Source organism: Hoplias malabaricus, chromosome X2 (assembly GCF_029633855.1).
Source record: "Hoplias malabaricus isolate fHopMal1 chromosome X2, fHopMal1.hap1, whole genome shotgun sequence".
Classification (NCBI taxonomy): domain Eukaryota; kingdom Metazoa; phylum Chordata; class Actinopteri; order Characiformes; family Erythrinidae; genus Hoplias; species Hoplias malabaricus.
Window position 1 is genome coordinate 53792249 of NC_089819.1, and position 24180 is coordinate 53816428.

A 24180-nucleotide genomic window follows, 5' to 3' on the forward strand; every position below is an offset into this window, starting at 1 on the left:
TATTTTTTTTAATTAGGTTGCATTCCATAGGACCCCAATTAAAATGGTACCCTTATCTTCTAAGGATGTCTTATCATACTGTACCAATCAATCTCATGCTACACCATTCTCCTTTTCTCCTACAGAGTTCAGGCCAGAGTTTTAATCTCAAGTATCCCTTTGACCATTTTAATTTTATTTTTTGCCATAAAACTCATTTGTTTAAAATAATTATCATGTCTCTATATTATTTGTTTATTAGTCTCATGTTTTCTATATTTCTTGCCTCTGGGGAAATGTCCCATGCCTGATCTATGAATAAGTGGATTCATATGTTTTTCATATGCTCACTTTTTCCTAATTCTCCATCACTGTCTTGCAGCCTGTTTTGCCCGTGGCAGTCTCTTCCCCTCGTAGCATGACTTTGCAGTTTCCGCTTGCACGGTTGGCCACGGGATGTCCAGCTTGTCATGTGCGCGCTTGAGCACATCCTGCAGATCCACACATAGAAGGGGCGATGGTGGCGTCCCATCTGGGTCATTAGTGGCCTGCATGGCACCAGGGTGTTTTGCTATCTGGGCGGGGTGGAGAAACAGAGTCCTCGAATTCAACATCCTCATCAGAGACAAGAAATTCTGAACCGCCATCCTCATAGTCCTCTTCTGCCTCTTCATCCTCTGCGTCTAGCAGGGTGGGCAGAGGGGCGAGGGAGTTGAGTTGATCACCCCAGCTAAGATCCACAGGGTGGACGATTCAACGGGCATGGTGGCCTGCTGTAAAGTCGGCGTAATGGTAGCGCCGGACACAAGGGGGTCCTCGTCTGAAAAATTGGTTTGGCGTGCAAGCCTATAGTGGAGGCTTTTAACGGTAAAACGCGGGTCATTCAATGCTGCCTAGGCATGTCGCAGCCCGAGACAAATGGAGCAGACCTGCTGCTGGTCCACACTGGTTCTCCATCCCCAATAGACACCGCCTGCATTGCTGCAGCCATTTAGCTGGTGTGCTAAATTGTGCTTAGACTGTGCTGTTTGAAACAATTGGTGTGGTGACCAAATAGTACCGCAAGCACAAGAGCTAACGAGTAGCCGAAAGCCGCAACTAACATGGTGGTTAGTTAGCAGGGCCCGTTAGCTACATAGCCGTTGTTTGGAGACAAACCAACAAACCCGTCTGCGGACAGTGAAGCTTAGGTGTCGTGAGAGGAGAGAGAATGAAGGCTTCTGGAGTGAAGCGAGAAGAAGGTTTTGAATGAGGTTATGATGTCGTGCTCCGTATTATATATTGGGGGTGGCGCCCGAGCATCACAGCTGTCAGCCAGCCCAGGGGCTGTCGTAGTGTAATAGAGCTTCTGAGGTATACGCGAAGGGGGCCTATCCCATAGTGAGACACCGAAATGAATGCTTGAAAGAGAACTTGCTTTTCTTTTGCTCTAAAGCATTCTGCAGTTCAGCTACTTCTTAATACAGTCTTCCCCTCTCACCTGTTTGACCTATGTCAATGTACATTCACTAAAGAGGCAGCACACTTACTCACATTTTCCACTCCACAGACCTCATAGCTTTTACTCTGCTTTGACTGAACTTGACACAGCCAGCCACGAGAATGGGGTTTTTAAGTACATTTAACAAACAGAAATGAAAATATCAACACACCTGTATCTCCAAACAATGTTTATGTTCAACATTTTATGGTAAAAAATGCATTTAATACAATATTATACCCGAAAAAGAGAGATAATATATGAGACTCTAACATTGTGTTTTTTCCCCACTGCTGTATTCATTGCAGGGTGTGGGAAAACCACAGAGAGCTCTCCCTACTGTCTGATTAGACAAATTACAATCGGTTGCAGATCTCATGTTCCACTGGAATGAACCGTTCCAATTGTGAATTATTACTGTTTTTCTACTCATCAACAAAGATGATTAATGAACTAATTTAACAGTAAAGTAATTGTTTTAAACTGTGTTTTATACACGCTCTTATTGTTTGAAATGTGCTTTTATTATTTATTCTGAATAAATTGAATTCCTTTACTGAGAAAACTGACTTTTTACTGAAGAACTCCTTTTAAACTGAACTGATTTTAGCTGAATTTTTATACTTCTTACACAACTGATTTTATAGATATTTGTACTGAATTCACATTACTTCACTTTACTTTTTATACACACCACATGTGTGTATTTATCTGACTTTCCTTCCTTGTGTCTCAGCTCCTCCCTCAACAATAAGAAGATGCTACAAGAGTGTTTACCATGTTCCTCTTACATTTCCACTTTCATTTCAGTTTTATACATGCCCCAATATTTGCTGACTTTTCACAGGAACACATTTTCCTCAAAGTCAACACATCACGTGATTTATTATGTTTCATTTATTCATGGTTCCACAGTCATTTTTATAAAGTGTTTTTCGTTTTTCGTTAGGAATGGAAACATTAGGAACATTTTGTGTTTTAAGCTTCACATGTACACTTTTCCTCTGGCTCCACTATGTTCACAACATTCACAGTGACGGTGGCGGTGGAAGTGGGCAGAGGTTTGCTAAAAGGAATGTCATTCTCCACAATCACCAGCAGAGTGTGCTGCTTCTCCTGCTCAAAGTCCAGTGGCTGAGTGGGAAAAATATTTACAAAAAGAACACAGTTGAATTATGGCTAATTTAAACAACTATATATTTAAGTCCTGGACATGTAAGTACTTGTATGAAATCCACAAAAAAAAAACAAAAAAAACATACAAGTAGTATGAAATATTGTACAGTTACATTCCCTAAAATAAGTACTGAATATGCACCCTTAAAGGAACACCAGCTAAGGATTGGTTTTTTTTGCTCCTGGGGCGCCACCTAGTGTAATTCGTTTTTACAGCACCCTACTGAAATCTGTGGTGAGGGAGAAGAGTGGAGGTGATTTCCTATCCTCCCACAAAACCTACATAGTGCTGTTTCTGCAGTGCTGAGCACAGATTAGCAATACCTGAGGACCTGCTGTCAACAAAATGTCACAATAATTTTGTAACTTTAATTTGAAGGTAAAAATACTACATAGTGTTCCTTTAAAGGTACCACCACTGACAGTTTCCCTGAGAGTGTAGAGGCTCTGAAGTACCTTAGCAGTGGTGATGATCCCCTCCTGTTTGCTAGGTCCAGTGCTGACACTGAAAAGTCCATCACTTTTTCCGTTAAGAATGCGGAACTTGGCTGTCCAGGCAGGTGTTTGAGGTTCATCTTCGTCCTTCACTCGCAGCTTCACCACCACTGCTCCTAGTGCAATCTCTGGCACTGAGGCAGTGTACTGAAACACAGAGACATTTACATTCACTGTTTGGAGGTAACTTCTGCTGAAACATAGGGTTTCTGTAGGGTGCATGTGTCTGTTTAATTTGGTTACAGCCTTGACTCTTCTGGGAAAGTTTAACAGTAGATACTGGAATATTTCTGAGTTGCTTTAATGACATTCAGCTATAGTAAATTTCGGGAGATCGAGTACTGAGAGTGGATAATTAGTTCTTAATTAAAAATATCACTCTAACTCCAACAACATCACTTCCCAATAGTACTGAATGGAGCTCCATTGAATGATGCCCCTCTAGGCTTTGCTTGGCATTGAGCACGATGATTCTAGACACATGCAGCATTTGAACTTGCACTAGATTTAAAACTTGCAAAATGCATTTATAGAACAAACATAAAACATAATCCATTGTTGGAGTAACTGTTGTTGGTGCACTCCATATGAAAATATCATCTCTCTCACTCTCTCTTACCGAGGTGTTTTCAAACTGGGGTGCGTTGTCATTGATGTCAGTGAGAGTAATAACAGCTTTTCCAGTGGCTGTGAGGCCATGGCCCTGCATGTCTGCGGCCTGAATCTCCAAGGTGTATTTAGGATGTTTCTGAAAGAGATCATGTTCTTTACTGATGCTGTTTTCATTCATTAAACTCAACTCAGCATTTATAAACCTGACTTGCTCTCACCTCTCTGTCCAGTCCTTTAGCGGCCACTCGAATGCCTCCAGTCACAGGATTAATGTCGAACATTTTTAGATGTGGCTCTGTTGGCGTCTGACTGATGATGGAGTATCTGATATCAGCATTGTCAGTTCTGGGGTCGTCTGCATCAGTGGCTGTGACCTTCATGAACTCAAATCCTTCAGTAAATGACAGTAAATGAAATATAGACATCTTTAATCTACAACTCATTGGTTTAATCCAGGTTTTTTAACCCAGGGGTCTGTTGTCTATTGTGAGTGATGCACAGGAATATTTATCCTCTAAAGACCCACCAAACAATCCTTCTTTTATATGTGAACAATTCTTTGGTTCTGTACTTCGGCCTCAAAAATACAAACGTGATACGGTCAGTTTCTGTCCAGTAAAGTAACCTTTGACCTACATTAGCAGAATTCAACAGTTCACCCTCAAAGTCATTTAATTAACTGACGAGTTGTGGGGTCATGAATTGTTTTTATCCCAACAATGGTTTAATGTTGAAAAACATTGAGAATCCTTGGTCTAATTTAACCCACTTAATGCCAGTAACATAGATACCTAGTGTTGCAGCTTCTGGAACAAAGCCATGGAAAGTGTCTTGGGTGAAGACTGGTTCATTATCATTCATATCAAACACAACGACAAGATCAGGTAAGGGATGTTCCACTTCTCCTTCTGCAGCCACAGCGTGGACTTGAAGCTGAAATAAATTGGCAGAAAAAAATTACCTGTTGAATTCACCTGACCATACGGCCACAGGGCGACTGGGATGAACTGTGAAATGCTCCACTGGAGTAAAGAAGCAATGTCTCTTACCTCATATTTATCTTTGACCTCTCGGTCTAGAGTCTTGGTGACATAGAACCAGCCAGTGTTTCTGTTTATGGTGAAAAGTCCCACTGGGGGCAGGTCTGCTCCTTCTCCAGTGATGCTGTATGTGATCTTAACATCTTTAGCCTTAGAGGACTTCATCTGGACACAGAAATACAGTTAAGTACAAAATAAAATGAACATAGATTTCCAGCTTTAGTTAGAGATCAGTTCTACTCACTTGCACTATCTGTTTGGGGAAAGGTCCTTTGTCGTTCTCTGGGATGTATATTGGTGGAATAAGTATACACCCTCTCTTTCTCCTCTTCTCCCCCACAGAAGACTCGGGAAGCTGCAGAACTGGAACGTCTTGGTAGGGCTCTTCATTATGAAGAACAGTAAATATGTTAATAATGAATGTGTTCATAAGTAACATGATATATACATTTAATAAAAATGATTTCATGATCATCCACAACAGTCTCCACATCAGCAGGAGTTTAGTTGCAGTCCATGTTACGTTCAAGACACATTGTAGGACAACACCAAACTCAATAGAATAAGCTCTGCACACCAGAAAGTGACCATGTTGAGTCTCCAGCGTCAGGATCCTGCAACGGTGACGTCACACTCACTGTGACTAAGACCTGAAGTGATATGTGAAATACAGATATAATATTACAGCATTATTAACATAAAATACAAGTCAGTTTCCAACAGAATGAGCCTAGTTGTCTTTACCTGGAGCACAGCTAGGAGGAGATTCACCATCATTTTTTAATCCAGGACCAGTGGCTACGAGCAAGCACTGACAGTGGGTAGTTATACACTGGAAGAAGAGGCTGGCTGTGTGTTTGTGTTTTAAAGCTCGTCCTCTCTGCAGCTACAGTGTTGTGAAATGTTTGTTAAATACAGATTAAAGCACATCAGCATTTTCATGTACTTTGTTTACCCAAAGTGCACATATGGGGGTTGAAATGAGGCAATAAGTGGAGTGCTCACTGGTCAAAGTGGCCTTTGGAATTTACAGAGACTACAGAACTTATTTACAACCTTGAACAAACCTGATTCTAGTTTCATTTCCGAGGCTTCTTGTAGATTATACACTGTCAGACCGCCAGACACTGAACCCTGAACCCTGAGTTCAGAGAACACGGCTCCAGTGCTCCAGAATCTCAGGTCTCTGTGGCTGCTTGGCTTCTCCAGATCAGTCCATGATATTTTCAATCAGCCTTTCTGATTCTGTGAGCTGACGATTCCACCTCCCAATGACAGCACTTACTGTTGTCCAGGGCAGCTCTAGCAAGGGTACGAACATAGGAATTAGGGAGGATTTCTTCAGTGTGACCCACTTCCTGGCATCTGTTTCCTGCTGAGATCATATACGTGTTTGCTCATTTTGTTGTTGAACTCCATCCACTCCATTCAAGACCTTTTGATCTAATGATGAATGTCGTTTGCTGAATTATGAATTAATTGATTATAAAGTGATGCACAGGAATATTTATCCTCTAAAGACCCACCAAACAATCCTTATTTTATATGTGAACAATTCTTTGGTTCTGTACTTTGGCCTCAAAGTAACCTTTGACCTACATTAGCAGAATTCAACAGATCGCCCTCAAAGTCATTTAATTCAAGTTGTGGGGTCATGAATTGTTTTTATCCCAACAATGGTTTAATGTTGAAAAACATTGAGAATCCTTGGTCTAATTTAACCCACTTGATGCCAGTAACATAGATACCTAGTGTTGCAGCTTCTGGAACAAAGCCATGCTAAGTGTCTTGGGTGAAGACTGGTTTATTGTCGTTCATATCAATCACATTGACAACAACCTTCATAGGAGCTTCCCCTTCTCCTTCTGCAGCCACAGTGTGGACTTGAAGCTGAAATTGGCAGAAAAAAATAACCTGTTGAATGCCACAGACATTAACAACTGATCAAGTCCTGTTTTCGGCTGTTTGAGCGAACAGTGTGTTGTAGCTCCGGTGGAATAACACCGGTAAAATGAAAGTGATTATAAGATGCAATGTCCAGCCGCGTTTGTCTGTCATATGTTAGCATTGCATGGCCTTTGTGCACTTTAGAAAGAGTATAAAGGGCCCAAAAAAGAAGAAAAAGCCAGCACTCAAGAGCAGAGCGAGCAAACACGTTCGCCAAGGAGGGCGCCATGTTGGAGTGATAAGCCAATCTTGTGATAAGCCAATTTTCTAGCAATCATTCATCTGTTGTCTTTAAATTTAAGAGAAGGGGCTGCATATCCATTTTGATACTAATATTCTGGAGGGCAGTCAGTACAGTCTGTAGGAACAGGGACTAATGCTGGGTCAAATTTAAGGTCTGATTTGCTTATTATCTGGCAAACAGAAATTTTTGTCTCAAATCTAGGGTGCATGAGGAATTTTTTTGGGCTCTTCTCACTACTCTTGACCTCAAGGTCAGTTGTTTATTGAGTTCAGTGGCACTCTTTCCTTGAAAATGTGAACACAAAGTGTGGGCAAAGTTAACTGAGACTTCCCCTTTAAGTAGCTTCATAACTGCAGGCCTATGGGTGTATCTTGAGCACTATTATACTGTACAACTGAGGTGGAGCAATATATGCACAAGGGTCACTGACAGTAGCTTGATATATCTTGCTTTCTTTTGCTCTAATGCATTCTGCAGTTCAGCTACTTTTCAGTACAGTCTTCCCCTCTCACCCCTTGAACAGGACCTGAGGAGGTACTCTCAATTTGGGGCAGTCACTTCAGAGAACTTGTCTTTCCACATCAGGAATTCTGACATACCACTGTCTCTTCAACTCATCCACTTCCTCTCTATCTAAGTGCTGAATGATATGGGAAGTTAGTGACATACGTGTTTTGCCAGAAACCTTTTTCCTGCTCAGTTCAGATGCGTTTAGGAAATCACATATTTTCAACAAGTTCTCCAGAGACATTTGGTATAACAGGCTTTTCACTATTTGCAAATTCTACAGCACCTCTGCCATTGTTGCCACTGAGGAAATTGAACTCTTGCTGCAAGATTAGACTCGCCTTGATGTAACTGATGTCTTCTGGTCTCAGCTAAGGTGCACATTCTTCAGCTCCCTCGTCTTATCCTCACTACAGCAAAGCTTCCTTCACCCCGGTATGAGCTCCATCAGAGGCTGTCTGCCCGAATGACATTCATCCTCTGAGAGGATGTCCCAGCAGTGCCTTCAAATGTTGTACCTCTTAAAAGGGGAGATAATAAATGAGAAGACTCAAATGTGGTGTAGCGGAAATGAACAGATTACTAATTTTAATAAAATATATTATATGTTTAGGGGACTTAATATGCCAAAGTTACTATATTATGCCGAAGGACCTCTCTTAGCTCAGGGACATCTCTGAACCACACCAGCAAAATTGGAATTTGAGATAAGCTTTTCAGAAAGAACTGGCCCCAAATTGGTGCCTGGCTGTCTGTGTCAGCGAGTCATAAAACTGACACTATAGGTCCTTTCAAGGAAAGTTTATGACCGGGTCTTGGGGGATCATGGAACTCTTCTAAAATGCAGAATGCAGAGAGACACTCCTGAGGATCAGTTTAATCTTAATTAAACCTTAATTTTAATTTAATTTTGGTTTAAAACAATTTGAAGTTACATATGTGCACAACAGTTTGAAATTAATTCCATTTGAACAATCAAAATGGGTGGGATTAATTTACATGTGTTTAAAGTCATTTGTGTTATATATTTATGTAGAACCAAGGTAGCCACATACTATGTGTGTAGTTGGTTAATAATTATGTAAAACATGGTTGTCTTAATGATTTTACTTTGGGTTAACATATAATCTTTTATATCGCAAAAGTATGATTCAGAATCCTGGCCTTCATTCACAAATAAGGGATGAGCTTCAAGCCTTTGTCTTGTCAAGGGTCATACATTTTATGTGATGTCACTACCAAGGTACAGGAAACAACCAATCAGGAGCAAGAGATGCTCCAATCTTATCCAATCGGTATTAAAGGTGGGTTTTCTAAACTCTGGTTAAAACCCAGGGGCGCCAAATGCTTTCTTTTGCTCTGCTTCTTCTGTACCTTTCTTCGCTTTACACTGTTTGTCTTTTAGCCTATTTCAGGGCTAAAGAAGAAAATGACTTTGGTTTTGAAATGACTCTGCAGGCTCCTCTGCAGGCGTCAGACTCTCATGGCTTTCCTAAACAGTCTTGCCCCATAAACGTGGTCCAAATAGACATTAGTTCTATATTAATGTTGTCCCTAATAGAGAACTATAGTAAACAGGGCTGTAGTTATTCCAGCAAGAATTCAACGCCACACCCAGAGCATGAAGGAGACCTCTGACAGAGCTTCCGGACCAGCGACGAAAAAGACGGCCACACGCACCCTCAGAATGACCTCCTGAGATGAGGAGAGACCTGCCCAGGAGAGACCAGCAGGGACTGTCTCTCACAAAGCAGCAGATCAGCGATGACGGAGAATCCCCACAGAGACCTTCAGAACACCACCAGCTCTGACGGAGTTGTCACTGTATCTGAAAATCTCGGGAGAAAAGGAACACTCGCGGCTGCAACTACAAGTCTTCCTGGAGAATTGCAGATTCTCCAGGAAGTCGTGCCGGAAAGCACAGTGCGTCAGCGTCATACTCCCAGCTATCTCAAGTCCATCTCCACAGATACGTAAGGTCACATGGTCTCATTTCTTTCATTGCTCAGGGTTGGTGCTGAATGCTTGCTGGGATCAACAATAGCCTTTTCTAGAATTTAGGGTAATTATCATAGAGAAATTCCCTCATATATTAATCTCCCTGTTCCCTCATGTATCGCTGTAATCCATTTCATCATATGAATGTATAATTAATCTGCATTATTTGATATTATTATTAATAAACCACTTCTGTGATAAAACCAATCCTTGTTTATTTGTTTGTGTGTGCACCATTCTTGTATAGAATTATTACTTCTAGTTCAGATTCAGTTTTAGAGTCAAGAACCTATGACGGATCAATGAGCATAATTCATTAATAATAATTCATTCTAGCTAATCCTGCTGTGGCGGCACGGTGGCGCAGCAGGTAGTGTCACAGTCACACAGCTCCAGGGACCTGGAGGTTGTGGGTTCGATTCCCGCTCTGGGTGACTGTCTGTGAGGAGTTGGTGTGTTCTCTCCATGTCCGCGTGGGTTTCCTCCGGGTGCTCCGGTTTCATCCCATGGTCCAAAAACACATGTTGGTAGGTGGATTGGTGACTCCAAAGTGTGTGAATGTGTGTCTGTGCCTGTGAAGGACTGGCGCCCCCTCTAGGGTGTATTCCCCGCCTTGTGACGAAAAATGATTCCAGGTAGGCTCTGGACCCACCACAGATAATGAATGAATGAATAATACTGCTGTATAAAATGTAAAGTCATCTAAAAGGATGACCTACTTGTCTAAGCTAAAATTGGACAGGTAAAGACACTACATATTATTTAATGACTCCCAAACTTGGAGGTTATCAAAATGAATTAAATAATTAATTATTAATAAAATAATAATTAATGTTTGAACTGAGTGTTTATTCCTGAAATCTATACCATAGTATGACTTAAGCAACACACTGCATCCCACAATTACACTGTGTCTGCCCCATTATACACAGTTAATTATTCCAAGTTTTTTTCTCAGAATTATTCCGAGATTCTTTCTCAGAATTATTCCGACTTTTTTCTCAGAATTATTCCGACTTTTTTTCTCAGAATTATTCTGAGATTTTTTCTCGGAATTCTGACTTTAATCTCAAAATGTTTTTTTTTTTTTTTTTTCAACGCTGTGGCCCTAAAACTCCGTCGTACTTATGCCACCCCAACAGGTGCATTACAATTTCCACTACAGTGGTGTTTCATCACTGCTGTGTTGCAAGTAGTGTGTTTACACACAAGGCAAACAAATTGAGGAATTGGGCACATAAACCATTTTATATTCAGCATTAGAAGTCATTCTCACACACATTAGAGCACAAATTAAATAAATAAAATTACCTATGTCAAAGTACATTCACTAAAGGCAGCACACTTGCTCACATTTTCCACTCCACAGACACAGGTTTGACTGCACTTGACTCCAAACAATGTTTATGTTCAACATTATATGGTAAAAAAGTATTAAATACAATATTATAAATGAAAAGGGGAGATAATATATGAGACTCTAACGTTTTGTTTTTTTCCTCACTGCTGTATTCATTGCAGGGTGTGGGAAAACAACAGAGAGCTCTCCCTACTGTCTGATTAGACAAATTACAATCGATTGCAGATCTCATGTTCCACTGGAATGAACCTAATTCCAATTGTGAATTATTACTGTTTTTCTACTCATCAACAAAAATGATTAATGAACTAAATTTAACAGTAAAGTAATTGTTTTAAACATGCTCGTATTGTATGTGCTCTTGTTATTTATTCTGAATTAATTGTTTTCCTTTACTGAGAAAACTGACTTTTTACTGAAGAACTCCTTTTAAATTGAACTGACTTTACCTGAATTTTTATACTTCTTACACAACTGATTTTTATAGATGTTTGTACTGAATTCACATTATTTCACTTTACTTTTTATACACACCACACCTATGTGTGTTACATATGTTTCAACTTTATTTATGGAAAGGAAATTGCGTGTTTTTCTGGTATATTCATCTGATTTTTCTTATGCACAGCTCCTGCCACGACAATAAGTAGATGCTACAAGAGTGTTTACCATGTTCCTCTTACCTTTTCCACTTTCATTTCAGTTTTACACATGCCCCAATATTTACTGACTTTTCACAGGAACACATTTTCCTCAAAGTCAACACATCACATGGTTTATTATGTTTAATCTATTCATGGTTACACAGTCATTTTTATAAAGGTGTTTTTCATTTTTCCTTGAGGTTTTTTGATTATTCAATGGTGTAAAAAATGGAAACATTAGGAACAGTTTGCGTCTTAAGCTTCACATTTATATTTTTCACCTGGCTCCACTACATTCAGAACATTCACAGTGACCGTGGCGGTGGAAGTGGGCAGTGGTTTGCTAAAAGGAATGTCATTCTCCACAATCACCAGCAGAGTGTGCTGCTTCTCCTGCTCAAAGTCCAGTGGCTGAGAGAGAAAAATAAATCATACACAGAAAAACTTACAAGAAGAACACAGTTGAATTGTGGCTAAATTAAACAACAATGTATAAGTCCTGGACATGTAAGTAGTCATATGAAATCCACACAACTAAAAAAACTACAAGTAGTATGAAATATTGTACAGTTACGTTCCCTAAAATAAGTACTGAATATGCACCCTTAAAGGATCAAGGCAAGGTAAGGTTTGGGGTTTTTTTTGGCTCCTGGGGCGCCACCCAGTGTAATTAATTTTTACAGCACCCTACTGAAATCTGTGGTGAGGGAGACGAGTGGAGGTGGTTTCCTATCCTCCTACAAAAGCTACCTAGTGCTGTTTCTGCAGTGCTGAGCGCAGAATAGCAATACCTGAGGACCCGTTCTCCTTATTACACGTCAACAAAGCGTCACAATAATTTTTAAAGTTTAATTTGAAGGTAAAAATACTACATAGTGTAAATTTAAGGGTACCACCACTGACAGTTTTCCTGAGAGTGTAGAGGCTCTGAAGTACCTTAGCAGTGGTGATGATCCCCTCATGTTTGCTAGGTCCAGTGCTGACACTGAAAAGTCCATCACTTGTTCCGTTAAGAATGCGGAACTTGGCTGTCCAGGCAGGTGTTTGAGGTTCATCTTCATCCTTCACTCGCAGCTTCACCACCACTGCTCCTAGTGCAATCTCTGGCACTGAGGCAGTGTACTGAATCACAGAGACATTTACATTCACAGTTTGGAGGTAACTTCTGCTGAAACATAGGGTTTCTGTAGGGTGCATGTGTCTGTTTAATTTGGTTACAGTCTTGACTCTTCTGTGAAAGTTTAACAGTAGATACTGGAATATTTCTGAGTTGCTTTAATGACATTCAACTATAGCAAATTTTGTGAGATCAGGTACTGATAGTGTATGATTAGTTCTTAATTAAGAATATCCAACTCTTCTTAATTGCACTGAGTGCAAAATTATGACCGTCTAGGCTTTGCTTGGCTTTGAGTATGATGATTCTACACACATGCAGCTGCACCCACGTTTATACAGAAGAAATAAAGATTTGATGAGATTTATGTATGAGAAAATTTTTACAAAGGAAGAAAGTCCCGATAAATCAATTGTTTAATTTAGTTTTGGTTACACTTGTAAAGCACCTTTTTGGAAACCCAAGTATACTTTTAGAACATCTTTCTATTCAACATTCAATCCGCACACACTGGCAAGACGTGGCAGCCAAATGTGCACAGCATACTCTCAACAAGGAAAGACTCTCCATCTGGAGGACTGCATCGGGCACTAGGGTTTCACCCAGGATAGAGCACCAACATTGTTGGAGTAACTGTTGTACTGAATATGAAAATATCATCTCTCTCACTCTCTCTTACCGAGGAGTTTTCAAACTGAGGTGCGTGGTTGTTGTTGCCAGCTACAGTAATCACAGCTTTTCCAGGGGTTCTGAGGCCATGGCCCTTCATGTCTGCGGCCTGAATCTCCAAGGTGTATTTAGGATATTTCTGAAAAAGATCATGTTCTTTACTGATGCTGTTTTCATTCATTAAACTCAACTCAGCATTTATAAATCTGACTTGTGCTCTCACCTCTCTGTCCAGTCCTTTAGCGACCACTCGAATGGCTCCAGTCACAGGATTAATGGCGAACATGTGTGACTGTGGCATTGCTGGATTCTGACTGATGATGGAGTATCTGATTTCAGCATTGTCAGTGTTGGGGTCGTCTGCATCAGTGGCTGTGACCTTCATGAACTCAAATCCTTCCAAGACAGTAACGAAGGAGAAAAATATAGACATCTGATATATATAAATATAGACATGACATTGGTTTAATCCTGGTTTTTTAACCCAGGGGTCTGTTGTCTATTGAGCGTGATGCACAGGAATATTTATCCTCTAAAGACCCACCAAACGATTCTTCTTTTATATGTGAACGATGCTTTGGTTCTGTACTTTGGCCTCAAGAACAACAAATGTGATGTGGTCAGTTTCTGTCAAGTAACCTTTGACCTACATTAGCAGAATCCAATAGTTCGCCCTCAAAGTCATTTAATTAAAGTTGTGGGGTCATGAACTGTTTTTATCCCAATAATGGTTTAATAGTGAAAAACACTGAGAATCCTTGGTCTAATTTAACCCACTTGATGCCAGTAACATAGATACCTAGTGTTGCAGCTTCTGGAACAAAGCCATGGAAAGTGTCTTGGGTGAAGACAGGTTTATCGTCGTTCATATCAATCACATTAACAATAATCTCCAGGGGAGATTCCCCTACTCCTTCTGCTGCCACAGCGTGGACTTGAAGCTGAAATTGGCAGAAAAAAAGACCTGTTGAATTCACCTAACCATACAGCCACAGGGCGACTGGGATAAACTCTGAAATGCTCCACATCGAGTAAAGAAGCAATGTCTCTCACCACATATTTATCTTTGGCCTCTCGGTCTAGAGCCTTGGTGACATAAAGCCAGCCAGTGTTTCTGTTTATGGTGAAAAGTCCCACTGGGGGCAGGTCTGCTCCTTCTCCAGTGATGCTGTATGTGATCTTAACATCTTTAGACTTATCAGAATTGACCTAGACACAGAAATACAGTTAAGTACAAAATAAAATGAACACAGATTTCCAGCTTTAGTTAGAGATCAGTTCTACTCACATGCACTATCTGTTTGGGGAAAGGTCCTCTGTCGTTCTCTGGGATGGTTATTGGTGGAATACTCCATCTCTTTCTCCTCTTCAACTCCACAGAAGACTCTGGAAACTGCAGAACTGGAACGTCTTGGTAGGGCTCTTCATTACGAAGAACAGTAAATATGTTAATAATTAATGTGTTCATAAGTAACATGACATATACATTTAATACGAATGATTTCATGATCATGATCATCCACAACATTGTCTCCTCACAGCATGAAAAAGCTGTGCATCAGCAGGAGTTTAGTTGCAGTCCATGTTACGTTCAAGACACATTGTAGGACAACACCAAATTCAATACAATAAACTCTGCACACCAGAAAGTGACCATGTTGAGTCTCCAGCGTCAGGATCCTGCAACGGTGATGTCACACTCACTGTGACCAAGACCTGAAGTGATATGTAAGATAAGGAGATACATAAATATACGTATTACATTATTAGCATAAATCTGAAGTCCTGAAGTGATATGTGAGATACGGATATAATATTACAGCATTATTAGCATGAAAACTTTTAAAGCATAAAATACTAGTCAGTTTCGAACAGAATGAGCCTAGTTGTCTTTACCTGGAGCACAGCTAGGAGGAGATTCACCATCATTTTGTAATCCAGGACCAGTGGCTACGAGCAAGCACTGACAGTGGGTATTTATACACTGGAAGAAGAGGCTGGTTGTGTGTTCGTGTTTTAAAGCTCGTCCTCTCTGCAGCTACAGTGTTGTGAAATGTTTGTTAAATACAGATTGAAGTACATCAGCATTTTCATGTTCTTTGTTTACCCAAAGTGCACATACGGGGGTTGAAATTAAGCAATAAGTGGAGTGCTCACTGGTCAAAGTGGCCTTTGGAATTTACAGAGACAACAGAACGTATTTAAAACCTTGAACAAACCTGATTTTCAGGTTCGTTTTCCAGGCTTCTTGTAGATTATACACTGTCAGACCACCAGAGAACACGGTTCCAGTGCTCCAGAATCTCAGGTCTGTGTGGCTGCTTGGCCTCATTCCATGATATTTTCACTCAGCCATTCTGATTCGGTGAGCTGCGTCCAGCTGCTGTTGCTCCTAGATGTCTCCACCTCCCAATGACAGCACTTACTGTTGTCCAGGTCAGCTCTAGCAGGACACAGCGTTGACTAAAGAGTACAAACTTAGGAATTAGGGAGGATTTCTTCAGTGTGACCCACTTCCTGTCGTCTGTTTCCTGCTGAGATCATATAAGCATTTGCTCATTTTGTTGTTGAACTCCACCACTCCATTCAAGACCTTTTGATCTAATGATGAATGTTGTTTGCTGAATGATGAATTAAGCAAAGCCTTGGTGAGTTTCCTCTGCTGCCTGTTCTAGTGTTTGTCATTTAGGTGTTTTATTTCATCTCTGTCATCTGCCATTGACATTAACAACTGACCAAGTCCTGTTTTCTCCACTTATTAAATATTAACAAAATGAGACTCAAATAAAGAGCTAGAGACACTCATACATGCTTTTATCTTATCTCGTGATAATTACTGTACTGTCCTCTTTCCTTTACTTAGTAGATCTTAGTAAATCATCTGCAGTTAATTCAGAATGTAACTGCACTCACGACCATAATTCCCTCACTGGAATTTCTCTATTGGATTCCTGTTTTGTAGGGTATTGCTTTGCAACTGTTTTCCCTTCGGAATGGACTGGATGGACAACAGCAGCTTGCTGTAGCACAAGATTCCTCTTTTCTTTGTCTTTTCACCTCATTCACACATGCTGTGTTCAGCTTTTCTAGCAATCATTCATCTGTTGTCTTTAAATCTAAGAGAAGGGACTGCATATCCATTTTGATACCAATATTCTGGAGTCCAGTCAGTACAGTCTGTTGGAACATGGACTAATGCTGGGTCAATATTAAGGCCTGATTTGCTTATTATCTGGCAAACATAATTTTTTTGTCTCAAATCTAGGGTGCATGAGGAATTTTCTTTGGGCTCTTCTTACTACTCTTGAACTCAGAGGTCAGTTGTTTATAGAGTTCTGTGGCACTCTTTCCTTGAAAATGTGAACACAAAAAGTGTGGGTAAAGTTAACTGAGACATCCCCTTAAAGTAGCTTCATAACTGCAGGCCTATGGGTGTATCTTGAGCACTATTATATTGTACAACTGAGATGGAGCACTATTTGCACCAGGGTCACTGACAGTAGCTTGATATATCTTTCTTTTCTTTTGCTCTAATGCATTCTGCAGTTCAGCTACTTCTCAGTACAGTCTTCCCCTCTCACCTGTTTGCCCAGTACCTGAGGAGGTACTCTCAATTTGGGGCACTCACTTCAGAGAACTTGTCTTTCAACATCAGGAATTCTGACATACCACTGTCCTCCAACTCATCCACTGGATGATATGGGAAGTTAGTGACATACGTGTTTTGCCAGAAACCTTTTTCCTGCTCAGTCCAATTATGTTTAGGAAATCACATATATTCAACAAGTTCTCCAGAGACATTTGGTGTAACAGACTTTTCATTCATTCATTATCTGCAACCGCCCATCCATTTTTTGGGCGGACTATTGCAATTCTCTTTTATCTGGTCCCCCCTTCAAGTCCCTTCATAAGTTACAACTGGTTCAGAATGCTGCAGCCCGTATTATCTCTAGAACTCCATCCACTGATCACATCACCCCTGTTCTTCAACAGCTCCACTGGCTCCCTGTTAAATCTCACATTGATTTTAAACTCATATTGTTTACTTTTAAGGCCATCCATCACCTTGCCCCACCATACCTCACAGAGCTCCTCCACATAAACAGACCCTGCCGGACTCTTAGATCCTCCTCATCCATCAGTCTCACTGTCCCTCCAGCCTGACTGACCACCATGGGGTCTAGAGCTTTTAGCCGCACCGCCCCCCGTCTTTGGAATTCCCTCCCACCAGACATTCGTAATATTGACTCCCTGAACATTTTTTAAATCACGCCTCAAGACCCACCTGTTCAGGACAGCATACAGTCTTTAGCCTAGTCCTTTGATTTTATGTATCTCTTTAATTAGCCTGCTTTAAATAGCTTTGTTTATACCTGTTGTTTTGCTTTGGTTTTCTTATATACGGTGACCTTGAGAGTCTTGAAAGGCGCCAAAAATAAAATGTATTATTATTATCCAGTTCAGGGTCGCGGTGGGTCCAGAGCCTACATGGAATCATTGGGCGCAAGGCGGGAATACACCCTGGAGGGGGCGCCAGTCCTTCACAGGGCAACACAGACACACACACACATTCACTCACACACTTACAAATAAGGACACTTTTGAGTCGCCAATCCACCTGCAATGTGTGTTTTTGGACTGTGAGAGAAAACCGCGTACCCGGAGGAAACCCATGCGGACACGGGAAGAACACACCATCTCCTCACAGACAGCCATCAGGAGCGGGAATCGAACCTACAACCTCCAGGCCCCTGAAGCTGTGTGACTGCGACACCTACCTGCTGCGCACAGTGCCGCAATGAACGGTAAAAGATATTATACTTTTTGGGGACTTCATATGCCAAAGTTACCTTATTATGCCGAAGGACCTCTCTTAGTTCAGGGACATCTCCGAACCACACCAGCAAGATGGGAATTTGAGATAAGCTTTTCAGAAAGAACTAGCCCCAAATTGGTGCCTGGCTGTCTGTGTCAGAGAGTCATAAAACTGACACTATAGGTCCTTTCAAGGAAAGTTTATGACAGGGTCTTGGGGGATCATGGAACTCTTCTCAAATGCAGAATGCAGAGAGACACTCCTGAGAATCAGTTTAACCTTAATTAAACTTTAATTCCCATTGGTTTAAAACAATTTGAAGTTACATATGTGCACACCTGTTTGAAATTAATTCCATTTGAACAATCAAAATGGGTGGGATTAATTTACATGTGTTTAAAGTCATTTTTGTTTTATATGAATTCATGTAGAACCAAGGTAGCCACATACTATGTGTGTAGTTGATTAATAATTATGTAAAACATGGTTGTCTTAATGATATTAGTTTGTGTTAACATATAATCTTTTATATTGCAAAAGTATGATTCAGAATCCTGGCCCTTCATTCAAAAAAAGGGATGGGCTTCAAGCTTTTGTCTTGTCAAGGGTCATAAATTTTATGTGATGTCACTACCAAGGTACAGGAAACAATCAGGAGCAAGAGAAGCTCCAATCTTATCTTACTACAAGGCCTGCATCTGCAATTCTCCAGGAAGTTGTGCCGGAAAGCACTGCACATCAGCGTCATACTCCCAGCTATCTCCAGTCCATCTCCAGGGATATGTAAGGTCACATTCCTTTCATTGCTCAGGGTTGGTGCTGAATGCTCGCTGGGATAAACTATAGCCTTTTCTAGAATTTAGGGTAATTATCATAGAGAAATTCCCTCATATATTAATCTCCCTGTTCCCTCATGTATCGCTGTAATCCATTTCATTATATGAATGTATAATCAATCTGCATTATTTGATATTATTATTAATAAACCACTTGTGTGATAAAACCAATCCTTGGTTATATGTTTGTGTGTGCACTTTTGTTGTATAGAATTATTACTTCTAGTTCAGATTCAATTTCAGAGCCAAGAACCTACGGCACATCAATTAGCATAATTCATTAATAATAATTAATTCTAGTTAATTCTGCTGTATAATCTGTAAAGTCATCTAACATGATGACCTACTTGTCTAAGGTAAAATTAGACAGGTAAAGACACTACATATTATTTAATGACTCCCAAACATGGAGGTTATCAAAATGAATTAAATAATTAATTATTAATAAAATAATAATTAATTATCATTGACTCCGCAATGTAGTGCTTATGCCACCGTAAAGTGTGCATTACAAATTCCACTACATTGGTGTTTCATCACTGCTGTGTTGCAAGTAGTATGTTTACACACAAGGCAAACAAACTGAGGAATTGGGCACATAAACCATTTTATATTCAGTATTAGAAGTCATTCTCACACACATTAGAGCACAAATTAAATAGATAAAATGACCTTTGTCAATGTACATTCACTAAAGAGGCAGCACACTTACTCACATTTTCCACTCCACAGACCTCATAGCTTTTACTCTGCTTTGACTGAACTTGACACAGCCAGCCACAAGAATGGGGTTTTTAAGTACATTTAACAAACAGAAATGAAAATATCAACACACCTGTATCTCCAAACAATGTTTATGTTCAACATTTTATGGTAAAAAACGCATTTAATACAATATTATACCTGAAAAGGGGAGATAATATATGAGACTCTAACGTTGTGTGTTTTTTCCCCACTGCTGTATTTATTGCAGGGTGTGGAAAACCACAGAGAGCTCTCCCTACTGTCTGATTAGACAAATTACAATCGGTTGCAGATCTCATGTTCCACTGGAATGAACCGTTCCAATTGTGAATTATTACTGTTTTTCTACTCATCAACAAAGATGATTAATGAACTAATTTAACAGTAAAGTAATTGTTTTAAACTGTGTTTTATACACGCTCTTATTGTTTTAAATGTGCTCTTATTATTTATTCTGAATAAATTGAATTCCTTTACTGAGAAAACTGACTTTTTACTGAAGAACTCCTTTTAAACTGAACTGATTTTAGCTGAATTTTTATACTTCTTACACAACTGATTTTTATATATTTTTGTACTGAATTCACATTACTTCACTTTACTTTTTATACACACCACATGTGTGTATTTATCTGACTTTCCTTCCTTGTGTCTCAGCTCCTCCCTCAACAATAAGAAGATGCTACAAGAGTGTTTACCATGTTCCTCTTACATTTCCACTTTCATTTCAGTTTTACACATACCCCAATATTTACTGACTTTTCACACAAACACATTTTCCTCAAAGTCAACACATCACATGGTTTATTATGTTTCATTTATTCATGGTTCCACGGTCATTTTTATAAAGTGTTTTTCGTTTTTCCAGGACATACATGATCATTTCACAGTGTAAGGAAAGGAACATTAGGAACATTTTGTTTCTTAAGCTTCACATTTACATTTTTCCTCTGGCTCCACTACGTTCTGAACATTCACAGTGACGGTGGCGGTGGAAGTGGGCAGAGGTTGGCTAAAAGGAATGTCATTCTTCACAATCACCAGCAGAGTGTGCTGCTTCTCCTGCTCAAAGTCCAGTGGCTGAGTGGGAAAATAAATCATACACAGAAAAACTTACAAGAAGAACACAGTTGAATTGTGGCTAAATTAAACAACAATGTATAAGTCCTGGACATGTAAGTAGTCATATGAAATCCACACAACTAAAAAACCTACAAGTAGTATTAAATATTGTACAATTATGTTCCCTAAAATAAGTACTGAATGTGCACCCTTAAAGGATCAAGGTAAGCTAATATTTGGGGTCCTTTTGGCTCCTGTGGCGCCACCTACTGTAATGAATTTTTACAGCACCCTACTGAAATCTGTGGTGAGGGAGAAGAGTGGAGGTGGTTTCCTATCCTTCTACAAAAGCTACATAGTGCTGTTTCTGAAGTGCTGAGCGCAGAGTAGCAATAACAGAGGACCCCTTCTCCCTATTACGTGTCAACGAAGCGTCACAATAATTTTTAAACTTTAATTTGAAGGGAAAAATACTACATAGTGTTCCTTTAAAAGTACCACAACTGACAGTTTTCCTGAGAGTGTAGAGGCTCTGAAATACCTTAGCAGTGGTGATGATCCCCTCCTGTTTGCAAGGTCCAGTGCTGACACTGAAAAGTCCATCACTTGTTCCGTTAATAATGCGGAACCTGGCTGTCCAGGCAGGTGTTTGAGGTTCATCTTCGTCCTTCACTCGCAGCTTCACCACCACTGCTCCTAGTGCAATCTCTGGCACTGAGACAGTGTACTGAATCACAGAGACATTTACATTCACAGTTCGGAGGTAACTTCTGCTGAAACATAGGCTCACATGCAGCATTTGGACATGTACTAGATTTAAAACTTGCAAAACGCACTTAGAAAACAACATAAAACTTAATCCATTGTTGGAGTAACTGTTGTTGGTGCACTCCATGTGAAAATATCATCTCTCTCACTCTCTCTCTTACCGAGGTGTTTTCAAACTGAGGTGCGTGGTTGTTTTTGCCAGCCAGAGTAATAACAGCGTTTCCAGTGGTTTTGAGGCCATGGCCCTGCATGTCTGCGGCCTGAATCTCCAAGGTGTATTTAGGATGTTTCTGAAAGAGATCATGTTCTTTACTGATGCTGTTTTCATTCATTAAACTCAACACAGCGTTTATAACCCTGACTTGTGCTCCCACCTCTATGTCCAGTCCGTTAGCGGCCACTCGAATGCCTCCAGTCACAGGATTAATGTCGAACATTTTTGGATGTGGCTCTGTTGGCGTCTGACTGATGATGGAGTATCTGATATCAGCATTGTCACTGTTGGGTTCGTCTGCATCAGTGGCTGTCACCTTCATGAACTCAAATCCTTCAGAGACAGTAAGTGAAATATAGACATCTTTAATCCACAAGTCATTGGTTTAATCCAGGTTTTTTAACCCAGGGGTCTGTTGTCTATTGTGCGTGATGCACAGGAATATTTATCCTCTAAAGACCCACCAAACAATCCTTCTTTTATATGTGAACAATGCTTTGATTCTGTACTTCAGCCTCACAAATACAAATGTGATATGGTCAGTTTCTGTCCAGTAAAGTAACCTTTGACCTACATTAGCAGAATTCAACAGTTCACCCTCAAAGTCATTTAATTAAAGTTGTGGGGTCATGAATTGTTTTTATCCCAACAATGGTTTAATGGTGAAAAACACTGAGAATCCTTGGTCTAATTTAACCCACTTAATGCCAGTAACATAGATACCTAGTGTTGCAGCTTCTGGAACAAAGCCACGGAAAGTGTCTTGAGTGAAGACAGGTTTATTGTCGTTCATATCAATCACATTGACAACAACCTTCATAGGAGCTTCCCCTTCACCTTCTGCTGCCTCAGTGTGGACTTGAAGCTGAAATTGGCAGAAAAAAAGACCTGTTGAATTCACCTAACCATACAGCCACAGGGCGACTGGGATGAACTGTGAAATGCTCCACTGGAGTAAAGAAACAACAACTCTTACCCAGTATTTATCTCTGACCTCTCTGTCTAGAGGCTTTGTGACGTAGAGCCAGCCAGTGTTTCTGTTTATGGTGAAAAGTCCCACTGGGGGCCGGTCTGCTCCTCCTCCAGTGATGCTGTATGTGATCTTAACATCTTTAGCCTTAGAGGACTTGATCTGGACACAGAGAGACACTTTAGTACAAAATAAAATAAACACAGATTTCCAGCTTTAGTTAGAGATCAGTTCTACTCACTTGAGCTATCTGTTTGGGGAAAGGTCCTCTGACGTTCTCTGGGATGTTGATTGGTGGAATCGCCCACTCTCTCTTTCTCCTCTTCAACTCCACAGAAGACTCTGGAAACTGCAGAACTGGAACGTCTTGGTAGGGCTCTTCATTATGAAGAACAGTAAATATGTTAATAATGAATGTGTTCATAAGTAACATGACATATACATTTAATACGAATGATTTCATGATCATCCACAACAGTCTCCACATCAGCAGGAGTTTAGTTGCAGTCCATGTTACGTTCAAGACACATTGTAGGACAACACCAAACTCAATAGAATAAGCTCTGCACACCAGAAAGTGACCATGTTGAGTCTCCAGCGTCAGGATCCTGCAACGATGACGTCACACTCACTGTGACCAAGACCTGAAGTGATATTTGAGATACAGATATAATATTACAGCATTATTAACATGAATCCTTTTTACGCATAAAATACAATTCAGTTTCGAACAGAATGAGCCTAGTTGTCTTTACCTGGAGCACAGCTAGGAGGAGATTCATCATCATTTTGTAATCCAGGACAAGTGGCTACGAGCAAGCACTGACAGTGGGTATTTATACACTGGAAGAAGAGGCTGGTTGTGTGTTCGTGTTTTAAAGCTCGTCCTCTCTGCAGCTACAGTGTTGTGAAATGTTTGTTAAATACAGATTGAAGTACATCAGCATTTTCATGTTCTTTGTTTACCCAAAGTGCACATACGGGGGTTGAAATGAATCAATAAGTGGAGTGCTCACTGGTCCAACTGGCCTTTGGAATTTACAGAGACTACAGAACTTATTTAAAACCTTGAACAAACCTGATTCTAGTTTTGTTTTCCAGGCTTCTTGTAGATTATACACTGTCAGACCCCCAGACACTGAACCCTGAGTTCAGAGAACACGGCTCCAGTGCTCCAGAATCTCAAGTCTGTGTGGCTGCTTGGCTTCTCCACATCAGTCCAGGACATTTTCACTCAGCCATTCTGATTCGGTGAGCTGCGTCCAGCTGCTGTTCCTCCTAGATGTCTCCACCTCCCGATGACAGCACTTACTGTTGTCCAGGGCAGCTCTAGCAGGACACAACGATGACTAAAAAGTACAAACTTAGGAATTACAAAGAATTTCTCCAGTGTGACCCACTTCCTGGCGTCTGTTTTCCTGCTGAGATCATATAAGTGTTTGCTCATTTTGTTGTTGAACTCCATTCACTCCGTTCAAGGACTTTTGATCTAATGATGAATG

General features: G+C 40.4%; 1 protein-coding gene across 1 annotated transcript; it reads right to left on the minus strand.

Moving 5' to 3' along the window:
- Positions 1–1748: 1748 nt before the first annotated feature.
- LOC136677424 (uncharacterized) lies at positions 1749–23566 on the minus strand. Its single transcript, XM_066654941.1, has 30 exons — positions 23434–23566; positions 23250–23322; positions 22920–23056; positions 22685–22840; positions 22432–22573; positions 21869–22041; positions 21656–21784; positions 21268–21453; positions 20600–20744; positions 19633–19683; positions 18769–18936; positions 16897–16958; positions 14912–14984; positions 14557–14690; positions 14322–14477; positions 14068–14209; positions 13492–13664; positions 13279–13407; positions 12419–12604; positions 11749–11893; positions 9269–9441; positions 9095–9175; positions 5360–5432; positions 5027–5166; positions 4792–4947; positions 4534–4675; positions 3961–4133; positions 3750–3878; positions 3092–3277; positions 1749–2593 (listed from the first exon to the last, which is right to left on the minus strand). The coding sequence occupies exons 1-30, from the start codon at positions 23464–23466 to the stop codon at positions 2438–2440; spliced, it is 4002 nt and encodes a 1333-aa protein (XP_066511038.1). The 5' UTR covers positions 23467–23566; the 3' UTR covers positions 1749–2437.
- Positions 23567–24180: the final 614 nt, after the last annotated feature.